Source organism: Hydra vulgaris, chromosome 04 (assembly GCF_038396675.1).
Source record: "Hydra vulgaris chromosome 04, alternate assembly HydraT2T_AEP".
Lineage (NCBI taxonomy): Eukaryota > Metazoa > Cnidaria > Hydrozoa > Anthoathecata > Hydridae > Hydra > Hydra vulgaris.
In genome coordinates, this window is record NC_088923.1 from 33134304 (window position 1) to 33151424 (window position 17121).

At 27.1% G+C, this 17121-nt stretch overlaps 1 protein-coding gene across 1 annotated transcript in view; it reads right to left on the reverse strand.

Moving 5' to 3' along the window:
* The window catches only part of LOC100215604 (uncharacterized), an 82981-nt gene that overhangs the window by 8168 nt on the left and 57692 nt on the right, over positions 1-17121 (reverse strand). The window contains exons 8-9 of the mRNA XM_065796123.1: positions 16807-16953; positions 3302-3388 (exon numbers count right to left, since the gene is read on the reverse strand). Of these exons, the coding sequence (XP_065652195.1) occupies positions 3302-3388; positions 16807-16953 (234 nt within the window). The remainder of the gene's footprint in view (positions 1-3301; positions 3389-16806; positions 16954-17121) is intronic.

Sequence of the window (17121 nt, forward strand, 5' to 3'; positions counted from 1 at the left end):
TACAAAAAAACTCGAAGAATTAAACCTAACTACACTAGTGGAAAGGAGATAAAGAGGAGATCTAATACAAATGTATAAAATTATGAACAATATTGACAAATTAGAAAAATGCATTCCTTTTCCAATCGTTAATAATCATACGAGAAGTCACTGCTTTAAAATTTCCAAGGAAATGACAAAACATAAGAGAAAACTACTTTCTTAATCGAGTAGCCAATTTATAAAACTCTCTGCCAGAAGTAGTTGTTAAATTGCCTTCAGTCAACAGCTTTAAAGCAGCAATTGATTGCTGGATAAGCAGCAATCGATCATTTCGGCTGTCAAAGTGTGCCTGATAACACATTCACAGGCTCTGCCAGTTACAGTGTTTACTACTAGCTAACTACATATATATCTATCTATATATATATATATATATATATATATATATATATATATATATATATATATATATATATATATATATATATATGTAGTATATATGAATGTATATATATATATATATATATATATATATATATATATATATATATATATATATATATATATATATATATATATATATATATATATATATATATATATATATATATATATATATATATATATATATATGTATATATGTATGTATGTATGTATATATGTATATATATATATATATATATGTATATATATATATATATATATATATATATGTATATATATATATGTATATACATATATATATGTATATACATATATATATGTATATATATGGGCGATTCCATGGCAGAAAATGAAAAAGTAGTCAAATTTTGTTCTTTTTTTTGTCAACTTTTAGCAAATCACTTAGGAAGAGCGACACCAGTTTTTTAAAATTTCCTTTGTTAATAATTTTTAATAAATGAGTTTAACACTTTTGCAATTCTTTTGTTATGTTACTCTAACTCTTTATAATAGATAATAATAGATATAAAAAATCCACAATAATAATCACTCGGTAACGTGATGTAACGTAAGTTAAATACATAGGAATAAAAAATCCAGTTTATTTTCTTTAGCCAGTTACCTCAGATAAAATTTTAAATACTTTTTCAATAGGTATAGAATTCTCAATATCTTGTGAAAGTTTCTAATACAAACAGCTTTACTGATTTGCAGAAATCTGACCTAAAAGTTGAAGCAATTTTTACCTTGTTTTTCATGTAACGTAAGTTTTGTGGCATTTTTAGTAATAAGTTTGCCCTTTTTTGGCCAGACTCAAAACTTTTTAGCCTATTTTATTCTTTAGACTAACAGCTTTCATACAAAATAGCTAAAAGTTTAATTTACAATTTAAATAGGCAAATATTTGATAAAGTTGTTGCGCGTGTAACGTAAATTAAAAATGGAATTGCCTATATATATATATATATATATATATATATATATATATATATATATATATATATATATATATATATATATATATATATATATATATATATATATCACCCCCTGATTGTTTTTTAATAAAAACAAATTTTTATATGCTTAAATATAGATTTTTGACCCAAATTTTTTTTTTAAATATTGAATTTATATCAAAAAACATTTTTATTACAAGAAATTAATATTCTTATATTTAAAACAAAAATTATCCACTAAATTAGAAAAACTGTAAGTCAAAAAAGTGTATCACCCCTTAAATAATTATTTTGCTAATATAAAATTAATAGTCTATTTAGGCGCCTTTTGCCTTGATGACTGCAAGACATCTTTTAGGCATTGAATTTACTAAGTTTTTAAGCCATTGTGTGTCAAATTTTTCCCACTCCTCAATGAGAATTGCATTTAATTGCGACAAACTGGATGGTTTTTGATCAGCTACTTTAATTTTAAAAAGATTCCATAATTTTCAATCGGATTTAGGTCTGGTGACTGAGGGACCCAATCTAACATCTTAATACTGTTTTTCTTTAACCAATCAGTAGCTAACTTTGATGTGTGTTTAGGATCTCCATCCTGTTGAAAGATAAAATTACGAGATAAGCCAGCACTTCTGGCGCTTGATCTCAGTTTTCGCTTCAGAATGTCAGTATAAACCTCTTTTTTCATTATTCCGTCAATGAATTCGAGTTTCCCAACACCACTCCAAGCAAAAGAACCCCAAACCATCATTTGACCTATGATAAAAGGAAAAAATAAGTTAGAAGTATATATTATATTAAAATTTTATAATAAAGCTTAATGTCACCTCCCCCATGCTTGACGGTTGGTCTCATACATTTAGGATTTAGGCGTTCACCATTTTTTCTCCATTTGCATATGATACCATCAGAACCAAACAAACATATTTTTGTTTCATCAGACCATAAAACTCTTTGCCATTGGTCAATAGTCCAATTTGAATGTATCTTAGCCCAAGCCAATCTTTTCTTTTGATTCTTTTTACTCAAAAAAGGCTTATTTGGAGCAACTCTACCTACAAAACCTCGATTTTTCAAGCGATTGCGAACAGTTTGAGGATTTATAATTACACCATGATCTGTTTGTAAATCTTTCGCAAGCTTTGGTGCAGATAATCCTCAATCTTGTTCAACTTTTCGAATAATTTCTCTATCAATGCATTGGGTAGTCTTAGCTGGGCATTCTTTTCTTGGCAAATTTTTAACAGTACCCATTTTTTTATATTTTCTAATGATATTTCCTACACTATTAGGCTTAACATGGACTATTTTAGAAATAGTTTTATATCCTTTTCCACTTTTATAGTGTCCCAGGATCAGTTTTTTTACTGAATCATGAATTTCATATCTTTTCGCCATAATTTTTTTATTAAGAACCTAAAAAGAAAACAAACTTTGCTAAAAAATTAGTTAGAATACCTTCTATCAATCAAATTTGATTGTTTTTGGCTTATTTTTTGCAATTTTACTAATTTAAACAACAGGAAAGTTAAAAAATGATTAGGGGGTGATACACTTTTTTGACTTACACTTTTTCTAATTTAGTGGACAATTTTTGTTTTAAGATTAAGAATATTAATTTCTTGTTATAAAAATGTTTTTTGATATAAATTCAATATAAAAAAAAAAATTGAGGTAAAAAATCTAAATTTAAGCATATAAAATTTTGTTTTCATTGAAAAATCAACAGAGGGTGATAGACTTTTTTGACATACTGTATATATATATATATATATATATATATATATATATATATATATATATATATATATATATATATATATATATATATATATATATATTAAAAATAATAAAGTATAAGAGAACTTTAACAAAATTAAAATAAAACTTGGAGTTATTTGATAGTTCAATACCAAGGGTACTTTTATCTTCACCATTACAAACATATCCCATTGATGATAGTCGAGCGGCAAGAGACTTTGAAGCTTTACGCTCAATACCTAAAAAAAAGTAACAATGTAAAAAAAAAGGGCAGATGAACATGTAAGTATTTTTTACAGTGTTGCATTTTGTACATTTAAAGAAACACATACATTTGCTTAAATGTTTAAGAAACATTTGACACATAAATATACCTGGACTAATAAATATGTGGTAGGAAATGAACTAGAAACTTCTCACTTATGAAGCGAGAGCACTTTCACTACACCACTATCACATGTACTTAGATATCTAATGACAATTGGTTTTGTCACATTTTTTCACTTAGAACTTTTAGACTATTGAAAATTGACATTTTTGCAAATTCTGGAAAAATAAGCTTTTCTCCCTTTTTTTCAAAATACAATCTTCTGTTGCAGCTTAAAAAACAACAACAAATGCATTCCAGGTAATAAAAGTTTGGAAAGTATAGTTAACATTTGCTCTAAACCTGTCTATTTACTGAAAGTCTTTGTTTAGACAATAACAATATAATGCCCTAGTTGTAAAAATAACATATCTCAGCAAGGGTGGTAAAAATATTCCAGCTACAGTTATTTGAAAATAGAAAAATCTGATCTTTCTAGCTTGCAAACCTTGCAAACCACATAGTCTTGGAAGAACTTTTAAGTTATAAATTTAATCAACTTCAATAGCTTTTTATTAAAAGTATAAAAAAAAGAGACTTAATTAGACACTGAAATGAATTAGTTACAAACTTGCTTCTGTGAACTAAAAGTCAACTTTAAAATAAACAACATATTAAAACTTTAAAATTTTTTAATATATTTTAAAAGGATATTTTTTACACTTTTTACTCCAAAAAGTAAAAAGTGCAAAACAGAGAAAATATTATTTTAATGAAGTTTAATAAATTTGCTTTATTTATTTTTTATTATATTTATTAATTATTATATAATTTATTTAAAAAAACTTTAATAAATTCTTTAAAATTTAGTCAGTTCAAGTCTAATGAAATGTTAAAAACTTTAAGAAGAAACAATGTCAAGTTGGAAACCTGGAGAAAACACTGAATGAAAGAATCAAACAACTTTCCTAATTTTATGTGACTAAATCAATAGACTTTAAAGAACTGGTAAAAAGGAATGACTATGTCACAAAAAAGAAAGATTTGATGCATTTAAAAGATATTGCAACATTTCTGGATTTTGTAATGAAGTATTTCAGGCAGGATTCGAAACAGACATTTGTAAATTCTAGAATTGATTCAAGTATTTATATTTTCTAATTTCCTTTATAAAATAATTTTTTTTTTATTCTAATGATGGTCTTTTTGCAGCCACACACACATGCTTCACGTCTTTTATCAGTTATCCTCATACACTTTGTCTTTCGAAATAGCGCTAAAGTCTGCGATACTCCAGTACAGCTGGTGACACTCCAGTACAGCTGGCGGATTTTCAACTTTTTTGATAAAATTGATGCTATGGGTCTTAAAACAGTCAGTCACGGTATTGGCATAATGCGATGAGGCCAGATCCGGCAAAAATATATAAAACTCATTGGTATGTTGAACGTTGATGAACAGCATTAATCTTTCCCTAATAAAATCCATTTCATAGGTGGCTTTGTTGACTGTAAGGCCACTGGGGATGAAAAATGGCTTGCAAATACCTTGGGTTCGAACTTGCACTTTTTGCAATATTAAATGCTCGGTGGAGTTTGTCACTAGAGTAGTAGGTGCTGTTTCCATTAATCATCGAGTTCGACAGTGGAAGTGAGACTAGTCACCAAGGATGACCAATTTTTCCTGAAAATTGTAATAAAGGCGATCAATCTGATTTAGATTCACCCTTTCTGGTTCTTTTGGTATACCCTGTTTTTAAAGTTTTGAAGTCAGTGCACTTGGCAAGAGTTTTAATGATATGCGAATGACATCTAAATTTTCAACCAGTATCAAAACCTGGTTATTGTGGTCAAACATGCTTTTCAAACGCTTAATCACATTTATTTTATAATTTTGGCAAAACAATCATTATCTTGCACTCTTTTGTGTCCAGAATCTGTATGTAAGTATGTAAGTATGTAAGTATGTAAGTATGTATGTATGTATGTATGTATGTATGTATGTATGTATGTATGTATGTATGTATGTATGTATGTACGTATGTATGGGCGCCATCATCTGTATGTATGACTATTTTTTAGATATTTTTGCAAAGAACCATCAAACACCAAATAAAAAGTATAAACAGCAATAGGCATGCTCCTGGAGCAACTGGATATTGCAAAGAGTGTCACAAAATATTTGACTGAATATACCCAGAAACATTATCCATAAATAATGACTACCATGAGAAAAAATAAGGGTATCTCTTAAAATTAATTTTGCACAAGCATATAAGAAAGTTAAACAACCCATAAATAAAACCTTATCCATAAATAATGACACGAGATTATTGAAAAGGGAAAAAGAATTAGTTTAAAAATAAAGATTCTTAAACTAAAAAAGTTAAAGAATCAATATATATATTTTACTCAAATAGTTGGAGACTAAAATATTATAAAACAACAAGATAATTTTTATTTACTTTGTTTATGATTTTTGATATATTCAATTTAGTAACAGTTTTTATTAGTGCTGGCCAATCAACAAATATTTTAATCACAATTAATTGAGTGATTTTCTGCAATTAATCAAAGAAAATCATGCTTATTTTATCAATTACTTATCTGCACCAAGCCAGTTGCTAAGATCATTCATATTTTCAAATGATAAAGAAACTCTCTTCTTTTGCACAATATGACCAGCAAAAGAAAATAACCTTTCGCAAGATACAGATGTTGCAGGTGTTGTTAAGTACTTCTGTGCGATTGAGGCCAGCCTACTGTGTGAGTCTGCGTGTTTGGACCACCACTGTAACGAACAGGCCTCTGTACTGATGGTGGGCTCTGCTCTGTATTGATGCACATTGTTCTTAATCAAGTCTTCCTCATGTTCAGAATCAGACTCTGATGAAGCAAACAATAGAGCAAACTTTTTCTTTGATGGCTTTGATGTTGTTGCTTCCACAGGTTTGTTTGCAATAACCCTCTGTTCCTTGAGTAAGTTATTGACTAAAAGCCACAACTCACCTCTCACAACTCTCGGTATACAATTGAGACCTTTGAATCTCTGGTTCAATGCGGTTGCAATCTTTAGATATGCAAAGTTGGCATTTTCCTTGCATGTTTCCAGGTCTGTTCTCAATGTAGACTTGAATTTGATCACATTGGCAGGGTCATCTGAGCTCTCCATCACTCAAAAAGCAGGCAGAACCACAGAGCATGAACCATATTTTTCTCCATCCAGAAGTTCAGTCATTAACCTGCAAAAAACCAAACCCATTTCACTCAAATGTTTTTTACACATACAGACACATCAATTCTCTCACATGCAATCAAACCAGTTAGTGAGACATAAAGTATACTTGCAGGGCTACAGTAGCTTTTTCTTCCTCTGCAATTTGTCCATTTCAGCTGATGTTGGCAAAGCCATCTTTGTGTTTAAAGGTCATTAAAGCTTCAGTACATACATCAACTGACTCAGGGAGAACATGCAAGTAAGTTGCTGCTACAACTTACTTGCATGTTTTCTTGTTTTTTTTTGTATTTTTTGTAAAAAACCATAAAGAATTTTATATAGTTCGAGGTGCCTTAGTTACTGTTTTAGCTCACCTGTAACTTATTTCATATGTATGTTTGTGTTTTGTCAAAATCTCTGAAGTGATGTTGACTCAGAACATTTGTGTTATGTCAGAACCTTTAGCACGGTGTTTACTCACTCGTAAGTTACTTTATGTGTGTTTGTGTTCTGTTTGTACCTCTGGCGTGGTGTTCATTCACTTGTTATTTACTTGATATTTATTTATGCGTGCTTGCGTTTTGTCTATTTATATTTATATGTATGTTTGTGTTCTGTCTGAACCTCTGGCGTGGTGTTTACTCACCTAAAAAAACTTACTCATGTATGTTTGTGTTCTGTTTAAATGTTCTGTTTAAATGTTTAATTGTGTTTTGAAGCAGTGTGAGTTCATTAACTAACTAGTAACTCCAACTATAAACCTACGCTCACCTTAATCTCTAGTTCTTTGTTGGAAATCTTTCCTAATGCATTTCCAAAATGTCATGCAAATGTTTTAAGGTACTGTTTGCAGGAAGTAGCTCCTTTTAATTATTCCAGGTCAGATCAGGTTCAGGGATCATCACAATCATTCTGCTAATGGTATAATGTAACCCAGTACTAACTGCCCCATGCCTTGCTGTCTTGTAGGGTGTGCTTTTTAGACAAAGGCTAGGAGAAACAAACTCCGACTTAAAAATCCCCTGCCTTAGTTGAGTAAATGCTAGAGATATTGTTTTGATAAAAATACTTATCTTAGGCAGATGTTAACTGCATCCAGCTACTGTCTTGTAGGAGGCCTCCTAGGCAAAGACTTTAGGGGTAAGCAGAAAAGTTCTGCTAACCAGCCTCGAATCCCTTCTTTATCTATTAGGCTGGAGTAGATGTAAACCTGTGTTACATTGTCTCCTGCCTAGGATCATAAATGGTGGATCTTATTGACTCTTCTTATAGGTGTTTGCTTGTGCCCCTGGTGGCTATGCAACTCTTCCTGTTATCTCCTAATGTGGGTACAACTCTAAAATTCAATTTAATAGTTCTGAGGCCAGCTGGTAGTAAGGTTTCTCGAACTCCGTGATAGCTCTCAGAGAGGTCAATTCAAATCATCAGCTGCATAATATCAGAGTATTAACAGTGCCATGTTGCGCATGGATGGTGTCCCTGTTAACGCTTTTAGTGTGCATTGTCAAGGCCACATTAGGAGTCCTATGTTACAACTTTAGGGTTAATTAACAGGACTGAGACAATTGCATAACTAATTGCTTAGGAGGCTGTGGTCTAGCTATAAATGAGTCAAGTTCTCTTTAAACTTAAATCATTTCAAAAGTAACCCAAAATATTAAACATAAAAAACCATCCCCACCTCCTAACTGTTTTAATAATTCTTTTACAAATATTTGTGGTCTGCCAAGCAACCTACCATCAGTTAAATCTTACCTCTTGCAAAATTCACCAGACTTGCTCCTAATAAGACCAATTTAAATTCTACTATTCTTTTTTCTGATCTCAGTGTTGATAGGTACCCTCTTTAATTCTTTTTAAAGCATTTAATAAATGCTTGACTCTTGTCTTCCTGACAGTTTTGTTTTCCTGACTGCTGGAGAATCTCGGTGTTGATAGGTACCCTCTTTAATTCTTTTTAAAGCATTTAATAAATGCTTGACTCTTGTCTTCCTGACAGTTTTGTTTTCCTGACTGCTGGAAAATGGCATCTGCTCATTCTGACCCCTCTAATTATTATCTGATTAGTTTTCTTTCTGTTATTAGCAAGGTCTTTGAGTCTTTGATAGATAACCCATCTTGAGCCAAACAACTTACTTTCAGACAATCAATACATTTTTCGATCTTCTTGCTCTATGACTGACTTGCTAACTACAGTGACTGAAAGATTTTTTGAGCAGTAGATGGAGGCGGAGAAACTAGAGCTATTGTTCTTGACATATCTAAAGCTTTCAACAAAGTTTGGCATCCTGTTCTTCTCCATAAGCTTGTTTCATATGGTGTATCTGGGAAAGTTTTTTAGATTATTAAATCGTTTTTTTTTTAACTGCTTCATCAAAGTCATCCTCGAAGGCTAACACTCTTCTTCATTTCCAGTTACTTCTGGGATACCTCAAGGTTCTATTCTTGGGCCTGTTTTATTTCTTATCATATGATATTTTAATTTCAATACTGAATTTAATACTGTTGCTGTTACTCATTCGTGAGTGTTTGACAAAGAAATCACAACAGCCAGTACACCTGAGTTAATGGCAAGAAAAAGTCACAGTAACTTTTGTTAGAAAATGTAAACAAAAGTGTATGGAAATATCTAACTTATGTAAACTTCAAATTATGTAATGTTTAAACATATCAAGTTTTGCAGTTTTACTTTTACTTTAAGATTGAATTGCAACAACATTTCCTTAATTTTGATTTCTAGAATTTATTTGCCACTTTAAAAAGTCTTTTGTTTAATAAAAATAGTTTTAAGACTTTACAGTACAACACACCTTAGTGGCGGAATTGGTTAGGTTGCAGCTTTCTAAAGAGAAATGCTGTGGTTCAAATCTTTGCTCATCCACATTTTGTTTTTCAATCTTTTTCAATTTTTTAAAATAAAAAATTGAAAAATTTTTAAAGTTCTATAGATATTTTCACTTTTCTGAAATTTTACTTTTATTTAAAAATTGCATTGCAACTAAATCTCCTTAGTTTTAATTTTAAGCATCTTGTCGTTTAATAAAGTTATTTATTTTTAAATAGTGTTAAAAATTGGCAGTTTAGTGTGTCTTAGTAGCGGAAGTAGTTAACTTGCTGCACTTCTGAAGTACAATGTGAGTGTTACAAATCCTGTCACTTCATAATTTTTTTAAAAATCTTCTAAAATTTTTTAAAATATAAATTAAAAAATTTTTAAAGTTCTATTGTTGATATATAAAGATATAATATACTATAACAAACAAAAGGGATAAAGTTTTACATTTTTAGGTGACTTATGCCACTTTCAAAATAAACAGCTCATATATATATATATATATATATATATATATATATATATATATATATATATATATATATATATATATATATATATATATATATATACAGAAAGTGAATATATATATACAATATATATACACATATATCTATATATATGTGTGTGTGTGTATATATATATATATATATATATATATATATATATATATATATATATATATATATATATATATATATATATTTATATATATATATATATATATATAAACTTTGTTGCATTTGGGAGTACGGAAGGAAAAAAATGATTCCAACAAATTTAAATTACTTTTAATTACTTTTGACAACATTTGCGTGTTGTCAGAAAGTAAAAACCTTTAATTTAATTACAAATTAATCGTTTTTTAAAAAAACTGCAAAAAAATTTAATTGACCAGAATGTTTTTAAAATCATGAATGTATTTAACAATATAAACAATGTTTTTATTTTTATTTTTTTTAATAAAATGTTTGTATTTTTATTTTTTGTCAACAAAATACCGAAAAAACTTTCTGACAACATATAAGAGTTCTATTTATATATATATATATATATATATATATATATATATATATATATATATATATATATATATATATATATATATATATATATATATATATATATATATATATATATATATATATATATATATATATAATATATTGATATTTAAGGCTGTTTTGTATTATAATAATAAAACAAAACTCATAGTCGTAAAAGAGTGCTCAATACTAAAAAGATATTTCAAATAGAGTGATATACGTATATATTAATGAAGAAAAAACAACTTTTTCTATAGTACTTTAAGTTTTATGCTTATAAGGCAATCATCAGCCATTGAATACAAATTCAAAAACAAAAAACCGCTAAAAATTACAAAATACTGTGTAGTGGGATCTTTACGTCGCTAAGACATACTTGATGGCAACCAAAGAAAAAACAAAATATTAGCTAATCACCGGTGTCAAAAATTCCTCTTATCTTTTTTTTACAACGGTGATTAGCTTATATTTTGTTTTTTCTTTGGTTGCCATCAAGTATGTCTTAGCGACGTAAAGATCCCATTACACAGTATTTTGTAATTTTTAGCGGTTTTTTTGTTTTTGAATTTGTATTTAATGGCTGATGATTGCCATATAGGCATGAAACTAAAAGTACTATAAAAAAAGTTGTTTTTACTCCGTTAATATTTGTGTGTGTGTGTGTGTGTGTGTGTGTGTGTGTGTGTGTGTGTGTGTGTGTGTGTGTGTGTGTGTGTGTGTGTGTGTGTGTGTGTGTGTGTATATATATATATATATATATATATATATATATATATTTATATATATATGTATATGTATATGTATATGTATATATATATGTATATATATATATATATATGTGTATATATATATATATATATATATATATATATATATATATATATATATATATATATATATATATATATATATATATATATATATATATATATATATGTGTATATATATATTAGGTTGTTTCAAAAAAAGTTTATCTCTCCAAAAAATAAAGAGCTCTAGCTTATCATCTGCCCAAACCATGATTATGTACTAAAGAAAATTTTTTTTAATTTTCAATAAACCTAAGGGTCCTTCAGGGGGTAAATGGAATAATTTTAAGGGCGCTTTGTACCTCTTTTAAAACTGTTTGTAGGAAGTCTTGACATTGAAACTTTTGATTTTTTTTTTGTATTTATGTTTGTAAAGACTTATTTAATCCAAATAAAATGGGATCTATTATCAGAAAAAATTTAAAATTTATAAAAATTGTTTCAAAAATTATTTAGGAAACCTCATAAAAATACAAAGATTTTCTTGAAACTTATAAAAGTACATTATTTATTTTTGATATAGTACACAATATTAATTTCTCACTTATAATTGTAACCTATTTTATTCTTCCTGTTTCTGTTTTTCTTTAAATATTTGTAAAGAGAATGGTGTCCTGCCTATTTTCCTCAGATTATGCTCTTGAACTAACTTAACTGTCCTCTCAGAACATTTATTAACAACATTCCTTTAATTGTTGCTCTAAATTCTAGATAAAAATCATTGAATTTTCATAATTCTGGTGAAGTCTTCATACATTAAGTTTCTGCCTTTCCATGCCTAAGCATATCAAAAACTAGCCACGACTTTTCTGTTATTAATGGAGTCAAACTAGGAGGCTTGTCTTTACTGAGGTTGCAACTATTTAATATAGCTTGGTCCATTATCTAGCGCTCCAAAGGAAAACTGTCACTTGGATATCTTTGTAAAATATACAGATTTTTTTGGCCATATCACCACATTCTCTACATTCTATATCTGCAAGGGCAAAAACTACTAAAGTGAGATCTAGATACCAAGTATGTATGATAATAGAGCTAGCAACAGCTTGAGAGCCAAGTAAACTAAGGATATGAAAGTAAGCTTTCATATCCTTATAAATAATATTGATTAATATTTTGAATTACTTTAATCAATAATGAGCTTTCTAACTTATTAAAAAAATACTAAAAGACTGATACCTGTGTTGGTGCCAAAGAACTAACTCTGCTTTTAGAAACCACTCTGTATAGAAAAGAAAAATGAATAAAACCATACCAGTTATTTCTTTTTTATGTTTGTCAGTAAGGTTTTGGATTTCATTCATTAAAAGATACAATTTTAAGTAGTATAAACCTTTTCCCATAAATCTTGAATGGTGGAACTGGTCCTGGTAAGTGAAATTTAAACCTATTTGGTGATAGAATGGTAAGTTCAGCAAGCTCATGGTATTCTTTTCTTATATTTCTGTCCTCAAAGGTTTTGGATATATTAAAAAATTATAATAAATGTTACTTTTTAAAAATTAGATTTAATAGAAAATGAATAAAAATAAAAATATTACCTTTTTGAAGATCTTTAAACTAATCAGATTATGGCAAAACTGAACAGCAGGTAGTTTTTGATTATATATCCATGTTCCAGGTGGTATTATTATTCTAGTTTCAGCATCGTTACAGTATAGATGCTGAAACTAGAATAATAATACCATGCTGAAACTAGAATAATATATTTTGTTTTATAACTTCAAATAGCTTGTTTTCTGTACCAGAAGTTTCGCTGCTTGGGTAAATCTTTCGGAAATGGGCTATGTTTCGCTTAATTACATGATGTCTACATGAAATCAACAAGGGACGTTGAACTTTTTGGAGGAATCTATTGGAGGAATGCCAAGTAGTTCTGTTTCCCCATCAATCCTTACCAAAACTGAAGTTCTATCTTTTTAAATTGCTTTCCCTTTGTTAATTCATTAACTATTTTTCCATCAAAGTGTATAGTCATTAGTGAATTTGATGGTATTACAGTATTTTTTATGTATTCTTTCATTTCTTTAGCTCTGACAGATATGTTCTCTGCAGCTCTATAAGATGTGGAATTAGAACAATTCAAAATTGCTACAGAACCACCAGCCATGACAATAACACTTGTAATCAAGGTTGTATGTTGGTGGGGTGTTATACCTTCTCCCACTGCTGTATGAGCGGTTGACTGGAAAATATTTTTAGGAAGAAAAACAGAATTTTGAACTTTAGGATGCGCATTAAAATCAAAGACAACATCTGTTTCCTTGCCTAATTTATTAGTGTAACTGGTAGAACTTTAATCTAAATCATTTTTTTATATAATTCTGCTGACAGACTTCTATTTAACTTTGATATGCATCTTTTACTTCTTACTACAGAATGCTCATATCTTTCATCTCTACCTCTAAGACATCCTTTTCCTTCACTAAGCTGGTCTTTTAAGAAAGAAATATCTTCTTCTTTGTCTTTCAATTTTTTTCACAATATTTCTTCACACATAACATCCTCATGTTATGTTTGAAGAAATATTGTGAAAAAAATTGAAAGATAAAGAGGAAGATATTGCTTTCTTAAAAGATGTTCTCCAATCCAAAATACTTTATTCATTTGCTCTTCATACAAATATCTTTTTTTTTATTTCAGCAGGATTTGTTTCTTTGATCTTTTAATTTCATCCACTCCTTCAACAATTTTTCAATTTTAATCCTGTAAAAATATTATTTAACAGCATATTTATGGAATAAACATGGATTATAATAATTTAGCTTTTGAATTGTAAGCACTTTAAATTCACCGAGTATCCAAGGAACCTTTAGTTTGGAAAGTATGCAGCAGTTGGACTAATCAACTGGATAATTAGGAATAAAATAAGAACTTTTGTTAGGACAACCTACTAAGAACTTTTTCTTCACACTTTGATTTTGGTAGAAAGAGATAATATTGAATAATTTCTTTAGCAGTTGCAAATTGTTTTGCTAGAAGTTTTTTGATTAACTTTTTAACTAAAAATATTTTATTCAATCTAATACTTCGGACTTTTTTTTTTGGTGGCATTATATTAATTATTTAAGTATATAATCTAAAAAAAATTAATATAAAATATATTTCAAGAAATATATTAATTACTAAAAAATTTACAACCTTATATAAAAAAATATTAAAAATATACAGTGTAAAAATATTTTGATTTGTTAAATATTTATGGATTTTAGGGTTTTTTGAAACAAATTTTTTGAGTTTAAAATTTTTTTTTGAAAGTAGAGCCTATTTTATTTAGATTAAATAAATCTTAATAAACATAAATATAAAAAAAAATCGAACATTTTAATGTCAAGACTTCCTACAAATAGTTTTAAAAATGGTACAAGACGCCCTAAAAATTGCCCCTTTTACCCCCTGAAGGGGCCTTTAGGAATTTCAAAAACTAAAAAAAATACTTTTTTAGTACTAAATTATGGTTTGGGCAGTTGATAAGCTAGGGCTCTTTATTTTTTGGAGAGATAAACTTTTTTTGAAACACCATATATATATATACATATATATATATATATATATATATATATATATATATATATATATATATATATATATATATATATATATATATATATATATATTTATGCATATATATATATATATATAAATATATATATATATATAAATATATATATAAATAAGTTTAACTTTGCTGTGAGCATATATTCAGCAAGAGTGCTCGATGAATGATATCAGAGCTATATAATTGATTTTTTGACAAAATTAAATAAAAATAACTACATTATTTTTACTACTAAAAGTTTCATGCGTTTAGCAATCATCAGGTAAAAAAAAACATTGTTTTTTCCGTTTAAAAATATTATAACATTATATCATATTAAATAACTATTATATTAAAAAACCAAACTAGTAACTTTGGTTTTTTAAAATAATACTAGTAATAGTAACAGTTTTATAATTGTTTTTGAACATTGTTACGATGTTTATTAAGAGTATATTTTGTAACAAAAAAAAACAAAGTATTTTTTACCTGATGATTGCTAATCACATAAAACTTTTAGTAGTATAATGTAGTTATTTTTATTTAATCTCGCCAAAAAATCAATTATATATGTATATGTATATATATATATATATATATATATATATATATATATACATATATATAAATATATATATATATATACATATACATATATATATATATACATATATATATATATATATATATATATATATATATATATATATATATATATATATATATATATATATATATATATATATAATATATATATATATATATATATATATATATAATATATATATATATAATATATACATATATATATATATATATATATATATAATATATATATATATATATATACACATATATATATGTATATATATACATATATATAAATATATATATATATATATATACATATATATAAATATATATATATATATATATATTTATATATATATATATATATATATTATATATATATATATATATATATATATATATATATATATATATATATATATATATATATATATATATATATATATATATATATATATATATATATATGTATATGCACACACACAGGGGTGGGCAGCCAAATTTTGAACAACCAGCTCGCTATTATTTCAACAAAAAAAAAAAAGGTAAATGCGTACATGGTCTTCATTAATTTTTGTACAGTATAAAATATATTTAACAAAACAAAACATTTATTGCACAAAATAACTAAACAAAATATTTTTTGCACAATAAAACTGATAAATTCCAAATTTAACATACTACGCTATGTATATGCCTAATTAATTAATTAATTAATGTAGAGTCCATATGCCTTGTTCATTTGCAGAAACATCATTATTGTGCCCTCTTCTTACCTTTGTTTCAGTTGCTAACCTGTGATTCTGGTTCATCCATACCATGTGCATTGTGCTAAAGCTTTACAACTTGTGACTCACTCACAAGCAAGAGCCAAGCACTTCGTATTTTACATACGCACATGATGTGTGTATTGTGTTGCGTACATGATATGTTTGCGAGTGTGTGGCACATCAGCGCGATGTGCATATTTTGCATAAACATACTATTAAAATGGCTTATTTTTGGTTTTAGGGTTAATTTAACAAGCGGCTTGCCGAGTTTCAAAAATTTTAACATATATATATATATATATATAATAGATATATATAATATATATATATATATATATATATATAATATATATATATATATATATATATATGTATATATATGTATATATATGTATATATATGTATATATATGTATATGTATATATATATATATATATATATATATATATATATATATATATATATATATATATATATATATATATATATATATATTAATACAGATCAAAAAAGATCTTTGTTTTTCTATCAACTCACTTTGACCTACCTATGATTTTCATTTGGTCATAAAAATCTTGAAATGAAACTGAATTTTGAAATACTTCTATCAGCCGTTCATGAGTAAGACCATTTCGCAACAACCTTTTCAAAGTCATGGTATAAGTAACTTTAGCTAAACCAACAGGCATGGTAGCTGCAAAAATAAAGCTTATATAATTGAGTTTTATATTAATTAGTCACAGTTTTAGTATTGTAAAAAAATAAAAGCAAAAGTAAACAAGCTTTCTAAATATAAAATTTGTCTATAATACAACATGGTTTCTGAATGCTGAGGAGCAAATAGAATTGCATTGGCATAAAA